The sequence below is a fragment of the Ranitomeya variabilis genome, chromosome 5 (assembly GCF_051348905.1).
Source record: "Ranitomeya variabilis isolate aRanVar5 chromosome 5, aRanVar5.hap1, whole genome shotgun sequence".
Taxonomy (NCBI): domain Eukaryota; kingdom Metazoa; phylum Chordata; class Amphibia; order Anura; family Dendrobatidae; genus Ranitomeya; species Ranitomeya variabilis.
This window is the reverse complement of record NC_135236.1, coordinates 675,880,233-675,904,844: the sequence shown is the minus strand read 5'-3', so window position 1 is coordinate 675,904,844 and position 24,612 is coordinate 675,880,233. Positions and strand designations below refer to the sequence as shown.

Genomic DNA, 24,612 nt, shown 5'->3' with positions numbered 1-24,612 from the left:
TCCGGATCAAATATTTTAATATATATGTATATTGCTTTTTTTTTCTACTTTTTCATCCATTATTAGACATGGCCTCTTCCATCTGGAGGTCAGTAACGAATATTAGAAGGACGCCGGACCCCCGACAGTGGAAAAGAAATGAAGATTAAATACGAACCTGACACCATAGAATAAATAATCATAAAATTTAAAAAAAAAAAAATGTACAAAAAAAAAAAAAGTAGTAACAATAAAATTCATGGTTTTCTCCACTGACCGGCAGCTGCCCCTTTAAAACAAAACACAGCCCCTATGATCGCCATCATCCCTGTAATCCCATAATGGGACGGTCGTCGTCAGATCCCGGAGTGACAGTGATCGGCAGCAGATTGCAGCTCTGGGGTCTCACAGTGCAAAAAAATCCCAATAAAGAAAAATTTATAAAAAAAAGACCCCCGCGGTGATTGCAGGGACTCTGAGCGCTGGATCCAGTACCCTCATAACATAATTTAAGCCCCTCCTTTGTTCCCAAATACAAAAAGGTGGGAAAGGAAGGATCTGGGCGCGCGCGGCCATCATGCGAGAAATCCAGGGCCTGCAGGATTTCCTTGGCGTCTGCGTCGCTCCTGCGCAGTTCGTGCCGACCGAGTCCGACTTTGGCAGATACCAGAGAATCTTTTGTGTTATATTCTTTTCCTCATTCTCCGCTGAAGTCAAAAAAGCAGCAGACAGATCTCATAGCTTCCCAGACTTCATGTAGGACGGGATGGAGCCGCGCTGCGTCAGACCCTCGAAGCGCTTGTAGGTGTAGTTCAGGAAAACCCAGTCCTTGGATTTGTAGTCCGGCTCCGTCGTGTTTGGCACTAAACAGACAAAAAGAAAAAAAAGCTTCAAAATCTACAGATGTATAGGAAAAAGAGAAAATGCTAAATAAAACATAAGCGAACAGAGGCGGAAGGCAAAGAAAGATGGCGGCGGCAGAGAGCGAGGGAGAGATGGCGGCGGCAGAGAGCGAGGGAGAGATGGCGGCGGCAGAGAGCGAGGGAGAGATGGCGGCGGCAGAGAGCGAGGGAGAGATGGCGGCGGCAGAGAGCGAGGGAGAGGCGGCGGCAGAGAGCGAGGGAGAGGCGGCGGCAGAGAGCGAGGGAGAGGCGGCGGCAGAGAGCGAGGGAGAGGCGGCGGCAGAGAGCGAGGGAGAGGCGGCGGCAGAGAGCGAGGGAGAGGCGGCGGCAGAGAGCGAGGGAGAGGCGGCGGCAGAGAGCGAGGGAGAGGCGGCGGCAGAGAGCGAGGGAGAGGCGGCGGCAGAGAGCGAGGGAGAGGCGGCGGCAGAGAGCGAGGGAGAGGCAGAGATCGAGGGAGAGGCGGCGGCAGAGCGAGGGAGAGGCGGCGGCAGAGCGAGGGAGAGGCGGCGGCAGAGCGAGGGAGAGGCGGCGGCAGAGATCGAGGGAGAGGCGGCGGCAGAGATCGAGGGAGAGGCGGCAGCAGAGATCGAGGGAGAGGCGGCAGAGAGCGAGGGAGGGGCGGCGGCAGAGAGCGAGGGAGAGGCGGCGGCAGAGAGCGAGGGAGAGGCAGAGATCGAGGGAGAGGCGGCGGCAGAGCGAGGGAGAGGCGGCGGCAGAGCGAGGGAGAGGCGGCGGCAGAGATCGAGGGAGAGGCGGCGGCAGAGATCGAGGGAGAGGCGGCGGCAGAGATCGAGGGAGAGGCGGCAGCAGAGATCGAGGGAGAGGCGGCAGAGAGCGAGGGAGGGGCGGCGGCAGAGAGCGAGGGAGAGGCGGCGGCAGAGAGCGAGGGAGAGGCGGCGGCAGAGAGCGAGGGAGAGGCGGCGGCAGAGAGCGAGGGAGAGGCGGCGGCAGAGAGCGAGGGAGAGGCGGCGGCAGAGAGCGAGGGAGAGGCGGCGGCAGAGAGCGAGGGAGAGGCGGCGGCAGAGAGCGAGGGAGAGGCGGCGGCAGAGAGCGAGGGAGAGGCGGCGGCAGAGAGCGAGGGAGAGGCGGCGGCAGAGAGCGAGGGAGAGGCGGCGGCAGAGAGCGAGGGAGAGGCGGCGGCAGAGTGCGAGAAGAGGCAGCAGAGAGCAAGGGAGGGGCGGCAGCAGGCAAAAGAGCCTCCAATAAGTCATTCCCAGACAAAAGCTTTAATGGGGTACACGAGCTCAAAAAGTCACTTATTTTCACTACAGAAATGCACGGAGTGGATCATACTTACACTTACCTGGCTGCAAAATATCCGATTCTGGGAATTCATCGAAGTTGGACGTGTCGTCAATGCTCTTTATCTCAATGTTAATCGCTGCTGGTCTTTCTCTGTATCAGGAAAACATAAAGAGACTCAACATGAGAACGGGAGAAATGTATACAACTGTATATACACTATGTTCCAAATTATTATGCAAATGACATTTTTCTCTGATTTTCCTAAATGGTCGGTGCAAATGACAGTCAGTCTAATAAAAGTCATCACTCGTTAGAGTATACATCGAACTTTATTGAAGAAACCTCCCAATGATAACAGTATAATCTCCAAAATGAATAAAAACTCACACTGCACTGTTCCAAATTATTAGGCACAGTAGAATTTCTAAACATTTGATCTGTTTTAAAGAACTGAAAAGTCTCATTTGTGGAATTTGCAGCATTAGGAGGTCACATTCACTGAACAAAAAGGCTATTTAACGCCAAAACATCCTAACAGGCCAAGTTACATGTTACATAGGAGCCTTCTTTGCTGTCACCTTCACAATTATTGCATCCATTGAACTTGTGAGTTTTTGGAGAGTTTCTGCTTGTATTTCTTCCCTCCCAGAGCTGCTGTTTGGATGTGAACTGCCTCCCACCCTCATAGATCTTTTGCTTGATGATACTCCAAAGGTTCTCTATAGGGTTGAGGTCAGGGGAAGATGGTGGCCGCACCATGAGTTTATCTCCTTTTATGCCCATAGCAGCCAATGACTCAGAGGTATTCATTGTCAGCATGAAGATGATTTTGCTCCTGAAGGCACATTTCTGCTTTTTATACCATGGAAGAAAGTTGTCAGTCAGAAACTCTATATACTTTGCAGAGGTCATTTTCACACCTTCAGGAACCTTAAAGGGCCCTACCAGCTGGTTCCCCATGATTCCAGCCCAAAACATGACGACTCCACCTTCTTGCTGACGTTGCAGCCTTGTTCGGACATGGTGGCCATCCACCAACCATCCACTACTCCATCCATCTGGACCATCCAGGGTTGCTCAACACTTATCAATAAACAAGAATGTTAGAATATTAGTCTTCATGTATGTCTGGGCCCACTGCAACCGTTTCTGCTTGTGAACACTCTTTAGGGGTGGCCAAATAGTAGGTTTATGCACCACAGCAAGCCTTTGAAGGATCCTACACCTTGAGGTTCAAGGGACTCCAGAGGCACCAGCAGCTTCAAATATCTGTTTGCTGCTTTGTAATGGTATTCTGGCAGCTGCTCTCTTAACCCCTTAACGACCGCCGATACGCCTTTTAACGGCGGCCGCTAAGGGTACTTAAACCACAGCGCCGTTAATTAACGGCGCTGTGGAAAAAGTGAATAGCGCCCCCCAGAGTCGGATTTTCTCTGGGGTCTCGGTTGCCGAGGGTAGCCGAGACCCCAGAGAACATGATTCGGGGGGTTTTTACCGACCCCCGAGTTGCGATCGCCGGTAATTAACCGTTTACCGGCGGTCGCAACAAAAAAAAAAAAACGCGATTTGCCGTTTAATTTCTCTGTCCTCCGATGTGATCGCACATCGGAGGACAGAGAAATGTGGTCCCCGATAGCCCCAGATAGCCCCCCAATACTCACCTACCTCCCCCGGTGCTCCTCGTGTCTCCCCATGGGCGCCGCCATCTTTTTTCCGGGAAAAAATGGCGGGCGCACGCGCGGTGCGCCCGCCGCCCGCCACCCGGATGTTCTTTGGGGTCTCGGCTGCCGGGGGTAGCCGAGACCCCAAAGAACATGATCGGGGTCGATTTGCACCGACCCCTGCTTTGCGATCGCCGGTAATTAACAGTTTACCGGCGACCGCAAAAAAAAAAAAAAAAAAAGCGATCAGTTATTTCTCTGTCCTCTGATGTGATCGCACATCAGAGGACAGAGAAATAGGGGGATTCGGGGACCCTATCATACTCACCCGGGGTCCCTGGGTCCTCTTCTGTCTTCTCCTGCCAGCCGGCTTTTTCATCATGGCGGGCGCATGCGCAGTGCGCCCGCCATCTGCTGCCATCTGCCGGCCGGCAGGAGAAGACAAGTTGGGGCTAAAATTAGGGTTAGGGTTAGAGTTAGGGTTAGGGTTGAGGCTAAATTTAGGGTTAGGGCTAGGGTTAGGGTTAGGCTACTTTCACACTAGCGTTTTTTGGCTTCCGTCGCAATGCGTCGTTGGAGAAAAAACGCATCCTGCAAAAGTGCTTGCAGGATGCGTTTTTTCTCCATTGGCTTGCATTAGCGACGCATTGCCACATGTCGCATCCGTCGTGCGACGGATGCGTCGTGCTTCGGCGGACCGTCGACACAAAAAACTACATGTAACTTTTTTGTGCGACATGTCCCACATATTTCAGTGCCACGTGCCACGTATTTAAGTGACACGTGCCACGTATCAAAGTGCCACGTGCCACATATTTCAGTGCCACGTATCAAAGTGCCACGTGCCACGTATCAAAGTGCCACGTGCCACGTATCAAAGTGCCACGTGCCACGTATCAAAGTGCCACGTGCCACATATTTCAGTGCCACGTATCAAAGTGCCACGTGCCACGTATCAAAGTGCCACGTGCATCTTTCAGTGCCACGTGCCACGTATTTAAGAGACACGTGCCACGTATCAAAGTGCCACGTGCCACATATTTCAGTGCCACGTGCCACGTATTTAAGTGACACGTGCCACGTATCAAAGTGCCACGTATCACGTATTTCAGTGCCACGTATTTAAGTGACACGTATCACGTATAAGTGCCACGTGTCACGTATTTAATTGCCACATATTTAAGTGCCACGTATCAAGATTTTCCATGGAGAACAGACACATCCAGAGATATGTCTGCTCTCCACGGCTGCAGCAACACACTGACAGGAGCCATAGTTCCTGTCGGTGTGTCACTGCGCATGCGCGAGCGAGTTTACCGGCGGTCATTGACCCCGGCACTCTCGCTTAACGGCAGTGCTGCGTGGGAAAGTTCAACGCAGCTGTACTGCTGTTAACCGAGACGCCGGAGTCATTGAACTCCGGAACAGTACGCGATACACTGCTAGGAGCTTCGCTCCTGGCAGTGTATCGCCGGAGAGCAGCCGATCGGCGTGGGACACTCGTTTTATGGATTCTGCGGACAGGGAGTATGAATTTGGTTTATTATTTTTGGATTTTTTCCTGGAGGATCGAGGGCTTCGCCTACAAGTGTGCTGTTGGTGAGTATATACTCTGTGTTATATGTTGTATGTACTGTGTGTCATGTATGTGTATTGTGTGTAGGTGTTTTGTGTAACTTTACAATTGTGCTAAGTCGCCGGACACAGGGACAACTCTCCCATCCTAATACCGGATGGGAGTAGTAGTCCCATACGGCGACTTAGCACAATGGTGGCACTAGCGTCGCATGGGGACACACACACGCACACACACGCACACACACGCACACACACAGAAGGACTCCATGCTGCTTCACTGGGGGGCGGGGGCTTCCCTCTTCCTGTCCGACGTCACGTCCGGTCCTGGGTGTCAACCCCTCCGTACAAAGACGCCGACACCCAGGACAAAGGCGCTGTGTGTGGAAGGTAATATGGGGCCCTAGGGGGATTCGCAGACACGCCGCTGCGTAAAGAATTGACATGTCAATTCTTTTTACGCCGGCGTGTTTGCAGACAAAAGCGCCGCGTTTTTTTGCGGTGTGTCTGAACGGCAAAGTGAATTTCTCATTCACTTTGCTGGCAGACGAAAATGACATTGCGCATTTTTGAAAAGCGCCCGCAAAATAGCGCTCAAAAATGCGCTATGTCTGAAAGTAGCCTAAGGCTTCTTTCACACTTGCGTCGGTACGGGGCGGTCGCAATGCGTCGGCCCGATGTACCGACGCACGTTGTGAAAATTGTGCACAACGTGGGCAGCGGATGCAGTTTTTCAACGCATCCGCTGCCCAGTCTATGTCCTGGGGAGGAGGGGGCAGAGTTACGGCCACGCATCCGCGGAAATGGCGGACGCGACGTACAAAAAAAAGGTTACATTGAACTTTTTTTGTGACGACGGGGGCTAAAGTTATGGTTAGGGTGGGGGCTAAAGTTAGGGTTGGGGCTAAAGTTAGGGTTAGAGTTGGGATTAGGGTTAGGGTTTGGATTAGGGTTGGGATTAGTGTTACGTTTGGGATTAGGGTTGGGATTAGGGTTAGGGTTGGGATTAGGGTTAGGGGTGTGTTGGATTTAGGGTTTTGATTAGGGTTATGGTTAGGGTTGAGATTAGGGCTGTTTTGGGGTTAGGGTTGTGATTATCGTTAGGGTTGTGATTAGGATTATGGATCGGGTTGAGATTAGGGTTAGGGCTGTGTTGGGGTTAGGGTTGGAGTTAGAATTGGGGGGTTTCCACTGTTTAGGTACATCAGGGGGTCTCCAAACACGACAGCCAATTTTGCGCTAAAAAAGTCAAATGGTACTCCCTCCCTTCTGAGCTCTGCCGTGCGCCCAAACAGTGGTTTACCCCCACATATGGGGCATCAGCGTACTCGGGATAAATTGGACAACAACTTTTGGGGTCCAATTTCTCCTGTTACCCTTGTGAAAATAAAAACTTGGGGGCTAAAAATCTTTTTTGTTGGAAAAAAATATATTTTTTTATTTTCACTACTCTGCATTATAAATTTCTGTGAAGCACTTGAGCTTTCAAAGTTCTCACCACATATCTAGATAAGTTCCTTAGGGGGCCTAGTTTCCAAAATTTGGTCACTTGTGGGGGTTTCTACTGTTTAGGTACATTAGGGGTCTGCAAACGCAACATAACGCCCGCAGACAATTCTATCAAAGTCTGCATTGCAAAATGGCGCTCCTTCCCTTCCGAGCTCTGCCGTGCGCCCAAACAGTGGTTTACCCCCACATATGGGGTACCAGCATACTCAGGACAAATTGGACAACAACTTTTGGGGTCCAATTTCTCTTGTTACCCTTGTGAAAATAAAAATTTGGGGGCTAAAAAAATCTTTTTTGTGGGAAAAGAAATATTTTTTATTTTCACTACTCTGCATTATAAACTTCTGTGAAGCACTTGGGCATTCAAAGTTCTCACCACATATCTAGATAAGTTCCTTGGGGGGTCTATTTTCCAAAATGGGGTCACTTGTTGGAGGTTTCTACTGTTTAGGTACATTAGGGGTCTGCAAAGGCAACATAACGCCCGCAGACAATTCTATCAAAGTCTGCATTCCAAAATGGCACTCCTTCCCTTCCGAGCTCTGCCATGCGCCCAAACAGTGGTTTACCCCCACATATGGGGTACCAGCATACTCAGGACAAATTGGACAACAACTTTTGGGGTCCAATTTCTCTTGTTACCCTTGTGAAAATAAAAACTTGGGGGCTAAAAAATCTTTATTGTTAAAAAATATATATTTTTTATTTTCACGACTCTGCATTATAAACTTCTGTGATGCACTTGGGCATTCAAAGTTCTCACTACACATCTAGATAAGTTCCATGGGGGGTCTAGTTTCCAAAATGGGGTCACTTTTGGGGGGTTTCTGCTGTTTAGGCACATCAGGGGCTCTCCAAACGCGACATGGCGTCCGATCTCAATTCCAGTCAATTTTGCATTGAAAAGTCAAATGGCGCTCCTTTGCTTCCGAGCTCAGCCATGCGCCCAAACAGTGGTTTACCCCCACATATGGGGTGTCGGCGTACTCAAGACAAATTGTACAACAGCTTCTGGGGTCCATTTTCTCCTGTTACCCTTGGTAAAATAAAAATTTGGAGGCAAAAAGATCATTTTTGTAGAAAAAATGCGATTTTTTTATTTTCACGGCTCTACGTTATAAACTTCTGTGAAGCACCTGGGGGTTTAAAGTGCTCACCACACATCTAGATAAGTTCCTTAAGGGGTCTAGTTTCCAAAATGGTGTCATATGTGGGGGGTCTCTACTGTTTAGGCACATCAGCGGCTCTCCAAACGTGACATGGCGTCCGATCTCAATTCCAGCCAATTCTACATTGAAAAAGTAAAACGACACTCCTTCTCTTCCAAGCTCTGCGGTGCGCCCAAACAGTGGTTTACCCCCATATATGGGGTATCGACGTACTCAGGAGAAGTTGCACAACAACTTTTGTGGTCTAATTTCTCCTGTTACCCTTGTGAAAATAAAAATTTGGGGGCAAAAAGATCATTTTTGTAGAAAAAATGAGATTTTTTATTTTCACGGCTCTACGTTATAAACTTCTGTGAAGCACTTGGGGGTTCAAAGTGCTCACCACACATCTAGATAAGTTCCTTGGGGGGTCTAGTTTCCAAAATGGTATCACTTGTGGGTGGTTTCCACTGTTTAGGCACATCAGGGACTCTCCAAACGCGACATGGCGTCCGATCTCAATTCCAGCCAATTCTGCATTGAAAAAGTCAAACGGCGCTCCTTCACTTCCAAGCTCTGCGGTGCGCCCAAACAGTGGTTTACCTCCACATATGGGGTATCGACGTACTCAGGAGAAATTGCACAACAACTTTTGTGGTCTAATTTCTCCTGTTACCCTTGTGAAAATAAGAATTTGTGGGCGAAAAAATCATTTTTGTGAAAACAAATGCGATTTTTTATTTTCACGGCTCTACGTTATAAACTTCTGTGAAGCACTTGTGGGTTCAAAGTGCTCACCACACATCTAGATAAGTTCCTTGGGGGGTCTAGTTTCCAAAATGGTGTCACTTGTGGGGGGTTTCCACTGTTTAGGCACATTAGGGGCTCTCCAAACGCGACATGGCGTCCGATCTCAATTCCAGCCAATTCTGCATTGAAACAGTCAAACGGTGCTCCTTCACTTCCAAGCTCTGCGGTGCGCCCAAACAGTGGTTTACCTCCACATATGGGGTATCGGCGTACTCAGGAAAAATTGCACAACAAAATTTGTGGTTAAATTTCTGTTTTTACACTTGTGAAAATTAAAAAAAATGGTTCTGAAGTAAAATGTTTGCAAAAAAAAGTAAAATGTTAATTTTTTTCTTCCACATTGTTTTAGTTCCTGTGAAGTACGTAAAGGGTTAATAAACTTCTTGAATGTGGTTTTGAGCAGCTTGAGGGGTGCAGTTTTTAGAATGGTGTCACACTTGGTTATTTTCTATCATATAGACCCCTCAAAATCACTTCAAAGGTGATGTGGTCCCTAAAAAAAACATGGTGTTGTAAAAATGAGAAATTGCTGGTCAACTTTTAACCCTTATAACTCCCTAACAAAAAAAAAAATTGTTTCCAAAATTGTGCTGATGTAAAGTAGACATGTGAGAAATGTTATTTATTAACTATTTTTTGTGACATATCTCTCTGATTTAAGGGCATAAAAATACAAAGTTTGAAAATTGCAAAATTTTAAAAATTTTCGCCATATTTCCATTTTTTTCATAAATAATCACAAGTAATATCGAAGAAATGTTACCACTAACTTGAAGTACAATATGTCACGAAAAAACAATCTCAGAATCAGCGGGATCCGATAAAGCGTTCCAGAGTTATAACCTCATAAAGTGACACTGGTCAGAATTGTAAAAATTGGCTCGGTCATTAAGTACCAAATTGGCTCTGTCACTAAGGGGTTAATCTGATGAACTTGCCTGGCAGAAACCTTCCTCATTATGCCTTTATCAGCACAAATACATCTGTGCCGAGATACAGCCACAAATCTCTCAACAGTACGATGATCACGCTTAAGTTTTCGGGAAATTTCTAATGTTTTCATCCCATGACCAAGGCATTGCACTATTTGATGCTTTTCAGCAGCAGAGAGATCCTTTTTCTTTCCCATGTTACTTGAAAACTGTGACCTGCTTAATAATGTGGAACATCATTTTTAAGTAGTTTTCCTTTAATTAGAATCACCTGGAAAACTAATTATCACGTGTTTAAGATTGATTTCAGTGATTCATTGAGCCCTGAGACACAATACCATCCACGAGTTTATCAGAAAAACAAAACAATTAAATCTTTATGACACTTAAATCCAATTTGCATAATAATTTGGAACACAGTGTAGAGAGCAGACAGGATCTTATCATGTATCTCTGTATACAGGGAGCTCCCCCTAGTGGTGGCTGCAGACAGGATCTTATCATGTATCTCTATACAGGGAGCTCCCCCTAGTGGTGGCTGCAGACAGGATCTTATCATGTATCTCTGTATACAGGAAGCTCCCCCTAGTGGTGGCTGCAGACAGGATCTTATGTATCTGTATACAGGGAGCTCCCCCTAGTGGTGGCTGCAGACAGGATCTTATCATGTATCTCTGTATACAGGGAGCTCCCCCTAGTGGTGACTGAAGACAGGATCTTATCATGTATCTCTGTACACAGGGAGCTCCCCCTAGTGGTGGCTGCAGACAGGATCTTATCATGTATCTCTGTATACAGGGAGCTCCCCCTAGTGGTGACTGCAGACAGGATCTTATCATGTATCTCTGTATACAGGGAGCTCCCCCTAGTGGTGGCTGCAGACAGGTTCTTATCATGCATCTCTGTATACAGGGAGCTCCCCCTAGTGGTGGCTGCAGACAGGACCTTATCATGTGTCTCTGTATACAGGGAGCTCCCCCTAGTGGTGACTGCAGACAGGATCTTATCATGTATCTCTGTATACAGGGAGCTCCCCCTAGTGGTGGCTGCAGACAGGATCTTATCATGTATCTCTGTATACAGGGAGCTCCCCCTAGTGGTGACTGCAGACAGGATCTTATCATGTATCTCTGTATACAGGGAGCTCCCCCTAGTGGTGGCTGCAGACAGGATCTTATCATGTATCTCTGTATACAGGGAGCTCCCCCTGGTGGTGGCTGCAGACAGGATCTTATCATGTATCTCTGTATACAGGGAGCTCCCCCTAGTGGTGACTGCAGACAGGATCTTATCATGTATCTCTGTATACAGGGAGCTCCCCCTAGTGGTGGCTGCAGACAGGATCTTATCATGTATCTCTGTATACAGGGAGCTCCCCCTAGTGGTGACTGCAGACAGGATCTTATCATGTATCTCTGTATATAGGGAGCTTCCCCTAGTGGTGGCTGCAGACAGGATCTTATCATGTATCTCTGTATACAGGGAGCTCCCCCTAGTGGTGGCTGCAAGACGTCTGTCGTGGCAGATCCCTTGTACCTGATATGTCCCCAGTCCACACATTCGAAAAATGGATGAGTTTTTATTTCCTCTACTCCAATTGCGCCAATTCGATTGTCCGCGTCGTTGCAAAACCTGTTTGGAGGAAAATAAAGGCTGTAATATTGGGGGCAGACATTCCTTCAATGTATTAACTATGGGACGGCGCCAGCAATCATGGAGGGTCCGAGGGTCCGCGGCTCCGGCGCTTACGGCTTCACCCGCACCTGAGGATTAAGTCTTTGGCCTTCTCGGAGATCGGCACCTCTGGGGGGAACACGAGGGTCTCTTTCCAGGTCATCACTTTCCGATACGTCTCTTGGGGAGTCTCGGAGCAGAACGGAGGATATCCTGCGAGAGGCGAAACACTGATGAGCGCGCGGGTTATAGTGACAGCGCAACACGACAGGAGGGGTCTCGTCACACCCCAGCAGTGAATTGTGGTGGGTCCGTACCTATCAGCATCTCGTACATAATGACCCCGAGCGACCACCAATCACACAGCTTGTTGTATCCCGTCTGCATGAAGACCTCCGGAGCGATGTAGTCAGGGGTCCCGACCGTAGAATAGGCCTGTGTGCAAACACAAAGAACATCACACCGTAACCGTCAGAAACGTTGGGGGTCCGACATCTGGTGGTCTGTGCTGCAACCCATCCACAGCAGCACTACAAAACCCAGGTGACCGGGGAACAGCGACACACGTCCAGAAACGTGTCCACAGCAAAGTGACAGCGACCTACCAGCTGCCGACGATTCTTCTTCCAAGTCTCTGCTTTCCTCTTTGAGTTCATATTCTGAAAAGCTGAAAAATAAAGAAGTTAACAGAAAAAAAAAGTGAATTTTCATCTAACTTTATACTGATTGCAGCTCAGTATATCTGATAGTCTGTCTGCAGTCACCACTAGGGGGAGCTCCCTGTATACAGAGATACATGATAAGATCCTGTCTGCAGTCACCACTAGGGGGAGCTCCCTGTATACAGAGATACATGATAAGATGCTGTCTGCAGTCACCACTAGGGGGAGCTCCCTGTATACAGAGATACATGATAAGATCCTGTCTGCAGTCACCACTAGGGGGAGCTCCCTGTATACAGAGATACATGATAAGATCCTGTCTGCAGTCACCACTAGGGGGAGCTCCCTGTATACAGAGATACATGATAAGATCCTGTCTGCAGTCACCACTAGGGGGAGCTCCCTGTATACAGAGATACATGATAAGATCCTGTCTGCAGTCACCACTAGGGGGAGCTCCCTGTATACAGAGATACATGATAAGATCCTGTCTGCAGTCACCACTAGGGGGAGCTCCCTGTATACAGAGATACATGATAAGATCCTGTCTGCAGCCACCACTAGGGGGAGCTCCCTGTATACAGAGATACATGATAAGATCCTGTCTGCAGTCACCACTAGGGGGAGCTCCCTGTATACAGATACATGATAAGATCCTGTCTGCAGCCACCACTAGGGGGAGCTCCCTGTATACAGATACATGATAAGATCCTGTCTGCAGTCACCACTAGGGGGAGCTCCCTGTATACAGAGATACATGATAAGATCCTGTCTGCAGCCACCACTAGGGGGAGCTCCCTGTATACAGAGATACATGATAAGATCCTGTCTGCAACCACCACTAGGGGGAGCTCCCTGTATACAGAGATACATGATAAGATCCTGTCTGCAGCCACCACTAGGGGGAGCTCCCTGTATACAGAGATACATGATAAGATCCTGTCTGCAGCCACCACTAGGGGGAGCTCCCTGTATACAGAGATACATGATAAGATCCTGTCTGCAGCCACCACTAGGGGGAGCTCCCTGTATACAGAGATACATGATAAGATCCTGTCTGCAGTCACCACTAGGGGGAGCTCCCTGTATATAGAGATACATGATAAGATCCTGTCTGCAGCCACCACTAGGGGGAGCTCCCTGTATACAGAGATACATGATAAGATCCTGTCTGCAGTCACCACTAGGGGGAGCTCCCTGTACACAGAGATACATGATAAGATCCTGTCTGCAGCCATCACTAGGGGGAGCTCCCTGTATATAGAGATACATGATAAGATCCTGTCTGCAGTCACCACTAGGGGGAGCTCCCTGGATTCTGTTGGCTGTTGGCAGACAGATTGCACATAGCTGTTCCTGAGCTGGAGATCTGGAGCTGTGTGTCAGTGTGTTACATCCTTGTACTTACAGAAGTCGCTGGGTGGATTGTGGCTGAGATTCCGGTAGAATTCGGTCCGATGAGCTTTTTTCAGGCCTGTGCAGAGCCCAAAATCTGAGAGCTTGACGTGACCCTGCAAGTAGACGAAGAGATGGAGGTCTGCACAATACACAACAGCCCCCCCAACTGTAGCGGTAGATAACAGTGAGCAATAGCTTATTACCTATGATGTTAGATAGGAATGCTGGAGTTTAGCACAAGGGCGAGATTACAGTGTGTGATAGTAAAGCTGCGGCTGCACCGGATCTCACCTTCGCGTCCAGCAGGAGATTGTCCGGCTTGATGTCTCGGTGGATGAAGCCCAACTGGTGAATGGCATCAATGGCCAAAACAGTCTCTGCAATGTAGAACTGCGTCTCCTCCTCCGACAGCGTGTCCTTCTTCATCAGCAGCGTCATCATGTCACCTACACACCGCAGAGCAGAATAGTGAGTGCAGCTCTGGGGTATAATACAGGATGTAACTCAGGATCAGTAATGTAATGTATGTACACAGTGACTGCACCAGCAGAATAGTGAGTGCAGCTCTGGGGTATAATACAGGATGTAACTCAGGATCAGTAATGTAATGTGTGTACACAGTGACTGCACCAGCAGAATAGTGAGTGCAGCTCTGGAGTATAATACAGGATGTAACTCAGGATCAGTAATGTAATGTATGTACACAGTGACTGCACCAGCAGAATAGTGAGTGCAGCTCTGGGGTATAATACAGGATGTAACTCAGGATCAGTAATGTAATGTATGTATACAGTGACTGCACCAGCAGAATAGTGAGTGCAGCTCTGGAGTATAATACAGGATGTAACTCAGGATCAGTAATGTAATGTATGTACACAGTGACTGCACCAGCAGAATAGTGAGTGCAGCTCTGGGGTATAATACAGGATGTAACTCAGGATCAGTAATGTAAAGTATGTACAGTGACTGCACCAGCAGAATAGTGAGCGCAGCTCTGGAGTATAATACAGGAGGTAACTCAGGATCAGTAATGTAATATATGTACACAGTAACTGCACCAGCAGAATAGTGAGCGCAGCTCTGGGGTATAATACAGGATGTAACTCAGGATCAGTAATGTAATGTATGTACAGTGACTGCACCAGCAGAATAGTGAGCGCAGCTCTGGAGTATAATACAGGATGTAACTCAGGATCAGTAATGTAAAGTATGTACAGTGACTGCACCAGCAGAATAGTGAGTGCAGCTCTGGAGTATAATGCAGGAGGTAACTCAGGATCAATATTGTCATGTATGTACACAGTGACTGCACCAGCAGAATAGGGAGTGCAGCTCTGGGGTATAATACAGGAGGTAACTCAGGATGAGTAATGTAATGTATGTACACAGTGACTGCACCAGCAGTATAGTGAGTGCAGCTCTGGGGTATAATACAGGATGTAACTCAGGATCAGTAATGTAATGTATGTACACAGTGACTGCACCAGCAGAATAGTGAGTGCAGCTCTGGGGTATAATACAGGATGTAACTCAGGATCAGTAATGTAATGTATGTACACAGTGACTGCACCAGCAGAATAGTGAGTGCAGCTCTGGGGTATAATACAGGATGTAACTCAGGATCAGTAATGTAATATATGTACACAGTGACTGCACCAGCAGAATAGTGAGTGCAGCTCTGGGGTATAATACAGGAGGTAACTCAGGATCAGTAATGTATGTACACAGTGACTGCACCAGCAGAATAGTGCGTACAGCTCTGGAGTATAATACAGGATGTAACTCAGGATCAGTAATGTAATGTATGTACACAGTGACTGCACCAGCAGAATAGTGAGTGCAGCTCTGGGGTATAATACAGGATATAATTGAGGACACTACCTCCAGGTAAGAACTCCATGATCAGATACAGGTTACTTTTGTCCTGGAAGCTGTAGAACATTTTCACCACCCAGGCCCCGTCGGCTTCCACCAGGATGTCTCTCTCGGCTCGGATGTGCGCCACCTATGGGCGGATGTGGAGACTGTGACTTGTACAGGATAAGGTACAATGACTGTAGACAAATCCCACAGTAACAGACAGCAGTGACCTATAGACCCCACCGTGCTTCACCTGCTCCTTCTCCAACATGTCGGCTTTCCTGAGGATCTTCATCGCATAGATGTGTCCCGTGTCCTTCTTCTGAACAAGTCGCACCTACAAGGAGAGAATATTACTTTCCCTATGCGCCCACATTCGCGATCACTAGTGAACGGCCGGAGCTCTATTACTGGACGCACCTCCCCGAAGGCTCCTCTCCCGATAACCTTCAGCGACTCAAAGTCATCCAGGCCCAGCCTGGTCCTCTTCAGGCGCAGGAATTCAGTCTCCTTCCGTGCGTGCTGAGACCGCCGCAGCCTTTTCTGCAGAAATGAATCACAATTTAAGTGAAATGTGCAGTTCTCAGTCCTGACACCAGAGGACGACATGGGACTAACGGAGGGCGCAGTTCTCAGTCCTGACACCAGGGGGCAGACATGGGAATAATGGAGGGAGCAGTTCTCAGTCCTGACACCAGAGGGCAATATGGGACTAACGGAGGGCGCAGTTCTCAGTCCTGACACCAGAGGACGACATGGGACTAACGGAGGGAGCAGTTCTCAGTCCTGACACCAGGGGGCAGACATGGGAATAATGGAGGGAGCAGTTCTCAGTCCTGACACCAGGGGGCAGACATGGGAATAATGGAGGGAGCAGTTCTCAGTCCTGACACCAGGGGGCAGACATGGGAATAATGGAGGGAGCAGTTCTCAGTCCTGACACCAGAGGGCAATATGGGACTAACGGAGGGCGCAGTTCTCAGTCCTGACACCAGAGGACGACATGGGACTAACGGAGGGAGCAGTTCTCAGTCCTGACACCAGGGGGCAGACATGGGAATAATGGAGGGAGCAGTTCTCAGTCCTGACACCAGGGGGCAGACATGGGAATAATGGAGGGAGCAGTTCTCAGTCCTGACACCAGGGGGCAGACATGGGAATAATGGAGGGAGCAGTTCTCAGTCCTGACACCAGAGGGCGACATGGGACTAACGGAGGGAGCAGTTCTCAGTCCTGACACCAGAGGGCAATATGGGACTAACGGAGGGTGCAGTTCTCAGTCCTGACACCAGATGGCAGACATGAGACTAATGGAGGGCGCAGTTCTCAGTCCTGACACCAGATGGCAGACATGAGACTAATGGAGGGCGCAATTCGCAGTCCTGACACCAGAGGGCAGACATGAGACTAATGGAGGGCGCAATTCTCAGTCCTGACACCAGAGGGCAGACATGAGACTAATGGAGGGCGCAATTCTCAGTCCTGACACCAGAGGGCAGACATGAGACTAATGGAGGGCGCAATTCTCAGTCCTGACACCAGAGGGCAGACATGAGACTAATGGAGGGCGCAATTCTCAGTCCTGACACCAGAGGGCAGACATGAGACTAATGGAGGGCGCAGTTCTCAGTTCTGACACCAGAGGGCAGACATGAGACTAATGGAGGGCGCAATTCTCAGTCCTGACACCAGAGGGCAGACATGAGACTAATGGAGGGCGCAATTCTCAGTCCTGACACCAGAGGGCAGACATGAGACTAATGGAGGGCACAGTTCTCAGTCCTGACACCAGAGGGCAGACATGAGACTAATGGAGGGCACAGTTCTCAGTCCTGACACCAGAGGGCAGACATGAGACTAAAGGAGGGCACAGTTCTCAGTCCTGACACCAGAGGGCAGACATGAGACTAAAGGAGGGCGCAGTTCTCAGTCCTGACACCAGAGGGCAGACATGAGACTAAAGGAGGGCACAGTTCTCAGTCCTGACACCAGAGGGCAGACATGAGACTAAAGGAGGGCGCAGTTCTCAGTCCTGACACCAGAGGGCAGACATGGGAATAATGGAGGGAGCAGTTCTCAGTCCTGACACCAGGGGGCAGACATGGGAATAATGGAGGGAGCAGTTCTCAGTCCTGACACCAGAGGGCGACATGGGACTAACGGAGGGAGCAGTTCTCAGTCCTGACACCAGAGGGCAATATGGGACTAACGGAGGGTGCAGTTCTCAGTCCTGACACCAGATGGCAGACATGAGACTAATGGAGGGCGCAGTTCTCAGTCCTGACACCAGATGGCAGACATGAGACTAATGGAGGGCGCAATTCGCAGTCCTGACACCAGAGGGCAGACATGAGACTAATGGAGGGCGCAATTCTCAGTCCTGACACCAGAGGGCAGACATGAGACTAATGGAGGGCGCAATTCTCAGTCCTGACACCAGAGGGCAGACATGAGACTAATGGAGGGCGCAATTCTCAGTCCTGACACCAGAGGGCAGACATGAGACTAATGGAGGGCGCAATTCTCAGTCCTGACACCAGAGGGCAGACATGAGACTAATGGAGGGCGCAGTTCTCAGTTCTGACACCAGAGGGCAGACATGAGACTAATGGAGGGCGCAGTTCTCAGTCCTGACACCAGAGGGCAGACATGAGACTAATGGAGGGCGCAATTCTCAGTCCTGACACCAGAGGGCAGACATGAGACTAATGGAGGGCGCAATTCTCAGTCCTGACACCAGAGGGCAGACATGAGACTAATGGAGGGCACAGTTCTCAGTCCTGACACCAGAGGGCAGACATGAGACTAATGGAGGGCACAGTTCTCAGTCCTGACACCAGAGGGCAGACATGAGACTAAAGGAGGGCACAGTTCTCAGTCCTGACACCAGAGGGCAGACATGAGACTAAAGGAGGGCGCAGTTCTCAGTCCTGACACCAGAGGGCAGACATGAGACTAATGGAGGGAGCAGTTCTCAGTCCTGACACCAGAGGGCAGACTCACATCATCGTCTGCCAGTCCCTCTTCGTCCATGGCGATCTCCAACTTCTTTTGCCTGTTGGAAAGGGAATCTCCATTATATTCCAGAGGCTCGGGGCTATTAGCAATTTATTACATCGCAACCACACTTCAGCTGTTTGCAAACTACAATTACCAGCATGTCCTGGAAGCTTTCAGCTGTTAGAGCATGCTGGGAGTTGTAGTGCTGCAGGGTGCGGCCTCGGTACCTGGTCTCGCGCTCCTCGTGCTGCAGGATCAGGTTGCTGTAGAAGGTCTCCAGCGTCAGTTTGGCCACGGTCACCCGCTCCCGGGTGTGATTACTCATGGGGAAGGCGGTGGCGTTCGCGGCGGTCATTGCCATAGTAACAAGCGCTGGAAAAGAAAAAAAAAAAACGATTATAGCAAGAGGAAATGTCCAGCGGGGGAACTGGCCCACCCGAGAGGGGGCACCCGCCCCGGCACCGGCCCACCCGAGAGGGGGCATCCGACCCGGCAAACCCGAGAGAGAGAGCACCCGACCCGGCACCGGTCCACCCTAGAGAGAGAGAGCACCCGACCCGGCACCGGTCCACCCGAGAGAGAGAGAGCACCCGACCCGGCACCGGTCTACCCGAGAGAGAGCACCCGACCCGGCACCGGCCCACCCTAGAGAGGGAGCACCAGACCCGGAACCGGCCCACCCTAGAGAGAGAGCACCCGACCCGGCACCGGTCCACCCTAGAGAGAGAGAGCACCCGACCCGGCACCGGTCCACCCGAGAGAGAGAGCACCCGACCCGGCACCGGTCCACCCGAGAGAGAGAGCACCCGTCCCGGCACCGGTCCACCCGAGAGAGAGAGCACCCGACCCGGAACCGGCACACCCGAGAGGGGGCATCCGACGCGGCACCGGCCCACCCGAGAGGGGGCATCCGACCCGGCACCGGCCCACCCGAGAGGGGGCATCCGACCCGGCACCGGCCCACCCTAGAGAGAGAGCACCCGACCCGGCACCGGCCCACCCTAGAGAGAGAGCACCCGACCCGGCACCGGCCCACCCTAGAGAGAGAGCACCCGACCCGGCACCGGCCCACCCTAGAGAGAGAGAGCACCCGACCCGGCACCGGTCCACCCTAGAGAGAGAGAGCACCCGACCCGGCACCGGTCCACCCGAGAGAGAGAGAGAGCACCCGACCCGGCACCGGTCCACCCAAGAGGGAGCACCAGACCCGGCACCGGCCCACCCTAGAGAGAGAGCACCCGACCCGGCACCGGCCCACCCTAGAGAGAGAGCACCCGACCCGGCACCGGCCCACCCTAGAGAGAGAGCACCCGACCCGGCACCGGCCCACCCTAGAGAGAGAGCACCCGACCCGGCACCGGCCCACCCTAGAGAGAGAGAGCACCCGACCCGGCACCGGTCCACCCTAGAGAGAGAGAGCACCCGACCCGGCACCGGTCCACCCGAGAGAGAGAGAGAGCACCCGACCCGGCACCGGTCCACCCAAGAGGGAGCACCAGACCCGGCACCGGCCCACCCTAGAGAGAGAGCACCCGACCCGGCACCGGTCCACCCAAGAGGGAGCACCAGACCCGGCACCGGCCCACCCAAGAGGGAGCACCAGACCCGGCACCGGTCCACCCTAGAGAGAGAGCACCCGACCCGGCAGCTGGCAGAGTGCCCCACACTGGTGGAGTAGGACAACAACTCCCAGCATGAACCAGAGAAGACACAGAGCCCAGGAAAGTATGGGAGTCTCCCATCAGCAGCTACTGCAGGACTATAAGCCCCAGCATTGTCCTCACACCAGACATGACGTGGGTCCGGGGGGCTTCCTCGGCCGCCCCCTCGTCTACTTTGCAGCTATTTTTAGTCATTTGATGAATAAAGTGGAAAAAGCGACTGAGAAAGGAAATCTGCAAATCCCCAGCGGTGCGACGTAATAAGGACGGTGGGAGCAATAATCCCCCCGTATACAGTCCCTGCCCGGACCACCCTCTGCCCGGAATCACTGCAGGATCACACACGGCAAAACAGAGGGAAGACCCCAAAAGTGGCAGCAACTAGTGACACCGTAACATAAATATAAGACCCCCGGACACCGTGTGACAAATGTTCCTACAGGCAGCAGCACCGGTGGGAGGGGGGCGCAGGCTAGGACCCCCATGTGCATGAACCAACAGAGCGCACTGGATAGTGTGGAAACAACGCGACAAAACAGCGGCAACCAAAGCAACAATGAACTGTTGACCCCGCAAGATCATAGAGAAGAATGAACCAAGATCAACCGCTGGCCAGCGTCACAGTGTAACAGGACAGAGACTGCACGGAGAGGGTCCCAAGACCGCGGCCACAGAGAAGGAACCAGCACCCAAAAATCACCGCCCCACAGGAGGAAGAGAAGGCAGCACAACACTACAGTCATCCAAATACTATAATACTGCCCCTATGTACAAGAATATAACTACTATAATACTGCCCCTATGTACAAGAATATAACTACTATAATACTGCTCCTATGTACAAGAATATAACTGCTATAATACTGCTCCTATATACAAGAATATAACTACTATAATACTGCCGCTATGTACAAGAATATAACTACTATAATACTGCTCATATGTACAAGAATATAACTGCTATAATACTGCCCCTATGTACAAGAATATAACTACTATAATACTGCTCCTATGTACAAGAATATAACTACTATAATACTGCTCCTATGTACAAGAATATAACTACTATAATACTGCTCCTATGTACAAGAATATAACTACTATAATACTGCTCCTATGTACAAGAATATAACTACTATAATACTGCTCCTATGTACAAGAATATAACTACTATAATACTGCCCCTATGTACAAGAATATAACTACTATAATACTGCTCCTATGTACAAGAATATAACTACTATAATACTGCCCCCTATGTACAAGAATATAACTGCTATAATACTGCTCCTATGTACAAGAATATAACTACTATAATACTGCCCCTATGTACAAGAATATAACTACTATAATACTGCTCCTATGTACAAGAATATAACTACTATAATACTGCCCCTATGTACAAGAATATAACTACTATAATACTGCTCCTATGTACAAGAATATAACTACTATAATACTGCCCCCTATGTACAAGAATATAACTGCTATAATACTGCTCCTATGTACAAGAATATAACTACTATAATACTGCCCCTATGTACAAGAATATAACTACTATAATACTGCTCCTATGTACAAGAATATAACTACTATAATACTGCCCCCTATGTACAAGAATATAACTACTATAATACTGCTCATATGTACAAGAATATAACTACTATAATACTGCCCCTATGTACAAGAATATAACTACTATAATACTGCCCCTATGTACAAGAATATAACTACTATAATACTGCTCCTATGTACAAGAATATAACTACTATAATACTGCCCCCTATGTACAAGAATATAACTACTATAATACTGCCCCCTATGTACAAGAATATAACTACTATAATACTGCCCCCTATGTACAAGAATATAACTACCATAATACTGCCCCTATGTACAAGAATATAACTGCTATAATACTGCCCCTATGTACAAGAATATAACTACTATAATACTGCTCTTATATACAAGAATATAACTACTATAATACTGCCCCTATGTACAAGAATATAACTACTATAATACTCCCCCTATATACAAGAATATAACTACTATAATACTGCTCCTATGTACAAGAATATAACTACTATAATACTGCCCCTATGTACAAGAATATAACTACTATAATACTCCCCCTATATACAAGAATATAACTACTATAATACTGCCCCTATGTACAAGAATATAACTACTATAATACTGCTCCTATGTACAAGAATATAACTACTATAATACTGCTCCTAAGTACAAGAATATAACTATTATAATACTGCCCCTATGTACAAGAATATAACTACTATAATACTCCCCCTATATACAAGAATATAACTACTATAATACTGCCCCTATGTACAAGAATATAACTACTATAATACTCCCCCTATATACAAGAATATAACTACTATAATACTGCCCCTATGTACAAGAATATAACTACTATAATACTGCTCCTATATACAAGAATATAACTACTATAATACTGCTCCTATGTACAAGAATATAACTAGTATAATACTGCTCCTATGTACAAGAATATAACTACTATAATACTGCTCCTATGTACAAGAATATAACTACTATAATACTGCCCCTATGTACAAGAATATAACTACTATAATACTGCCCCTATGTACAAGAATATAACTACTATAATACTGCCCCCTATATACAAGAATATAACTACTATAATACTGCTCCTATGTACAAGAATATAACTACTATAATACTGCCCCTATGTACAAGAATATAACTACTATAATACTGCCCCCTATATACAAGAATATAACTACTATAATACTGCCCCCTATATACAAGAATATAACTACTATAATACTGCTCCTATGTACAAGAATATAACTACTATAATGCTGCCCCTATGTACAAGAATATAACTACTATAATACTGCTCCTATGTACAAGAATATAACTACTATAATACTGCCCCCTATATACAAGAATATAACTACTATAATACTGCCCCTATGTACAAGAATATAACTACTATAATACTGCTCCTATGTACAAGAATATAACTACTATAATACTGCTCCTATGTATAAGAATATAACTACTATAATACTGCCCCTATGTACAAGAATATAACTACTATAATACTGCCCCCTATATACAAGAATATAACTACAATACTGCCCCCTATATACAAGAATATAACTACTATAATACTGCTCCTATGTACAAGAATATAACTACTATAATACTGCCCCCTATATACAAGAATATAACTACTATAATACTGCTCCTATGTACAAGAATATAACTACTATAATGCTGCCCCTATGTACAAGAATATAACTACTATAATACTGCTCCTACGTACAAGAATATAACTACTATAATACTGCCCCCTATATACAAGAATATAACTACTATAATACTGCTCCTATGTACAAGAATATAACTACTATAATACTGCTCCTATGTATAAGAATATAACTACTATAATACTGCCCCTATGTACAAGAATATAACTACTATAATACTGCCCCTATGTACAAGAATATAACTACTATAATACTGCCCCTATGTACAAGAATATAACTACTATAATACTGCTCCTATGTACAAGAATATAACTACTATAATACTGCTCCTATGTACAAGAATATAACTACTATAATACTGCTCCTATGTACAAGAATATAACTACTATAATACTGCTCCTATGTACAAGAATATAACTACTATAATACTGCTCCTATGTACAAGAATATAACTACTATAATACTGCAGATGTGGATTGCGGTACTACGTTATTACACCTCGCCCTCGTCTGTCACCTGTGTACACAGGATGGGGGAGGGGATTGTGCCGCCTGAGAGTCACTACTAACAGTTGTTACCTGCAGACCCCGTTATCCCAGGTGATGGCCCGGAGGTGTATACGGTATATACTGCACTAGTGATGGCCCGGAGGTGTATACGGTATATACCGCCAGTGATTACACGGAGCGGTCGCAGTCACGGTGCAGGTATGTGAGGCCGCGTCACGATTACTGTACCAGGTGTAAATATTGTTCCGCCACGTGGGGCACGAATACCTCCATGCTGCGTCACGCGCTGATATGATTGGCGGCGGAGGTGATTAACGGCTTGCAGTCAGCAGGGTGTGTGGCCCTTTAAATAGTAGACAATGTTATATAGTGAGCATTAGCCCCCTAACCTGCAGTGTGACACCACAACTCCCAGCATGCCCTCAGTACACACACACACACACTGGGGGTCCTGTACAATGAGACCCTTTATGTAGCCATTGTTAATACCCCTGCTTGCTGTCAGTGACTGGTCACCTTCCCTCTCACAGCTGCTCCTTTGTTACACTGTGTCAGGGCGTCCAGAACATAAAGTTCTTCTCGTAAAAATGTAAACAAACAATAAAGTGTCCGCAGTCAGTGACAGGAAGCGGAGGAGCCGACAACCGAGCCCTGAGCGGACTATTCCGGCGCACGTACCTGCTCTGTGGTCTCCCCGCACTGACGTCGTGTCTCGCCGGTCACCAGACCCCGCACTGAGCGCTGCCCTCCTCCTCCGGCCGCTGCAGTCACCGCCTCTCGCGAGAACTGCGCACCTGTCCGATGAC

At 48.4% G+C, this 24,612-nt stretch overlaps 1 protein-coding gene across 2 annotated transcripts; it reads right to left on the bottom strand.

The window, feature by feature from the left end:
• Positions 1–24,612, bottom strand: STK38L (serine/threonine kinase 38 like). Of its 2 annotated transcripts, none has more exons than XM_077266901.1 (14): positions 24,485–24,612; positions 18,583–18,727; positions 18,359–18,410; positions 15,776–15,898; positions 15,609–15,692; positions 15,377–15,500; positions 13,787–13,941; positions 13,506–13,608; positions 12,041–12,102; positions 11,753–11,870; positions 11,525–11,648; positions 11,298–11,393; positions 2,179–2,276; positions 1–842 (listed from the first exon to the last, which is right to left on the bottom strand). In XM_077266901.1, exons 2-14 carry the CDS (start codon positions 18,714–18,716, stop codon positions 715–717), a joined length of 1,401 nt encoding a protein of 466 aa, XP_077123016.1. In that variant the 5' UTR covers positions 18,717–18,727; positions 24,485–24,612; the 3' UTR covers positions 1–714. The 2 variants fall into 2 exon arrangements, with proteins under 2 accessions (XP_077123016.1, XP_077123017.1); XM_077266902.1 differs by having other exon boundaries at positions 2,185–2,276.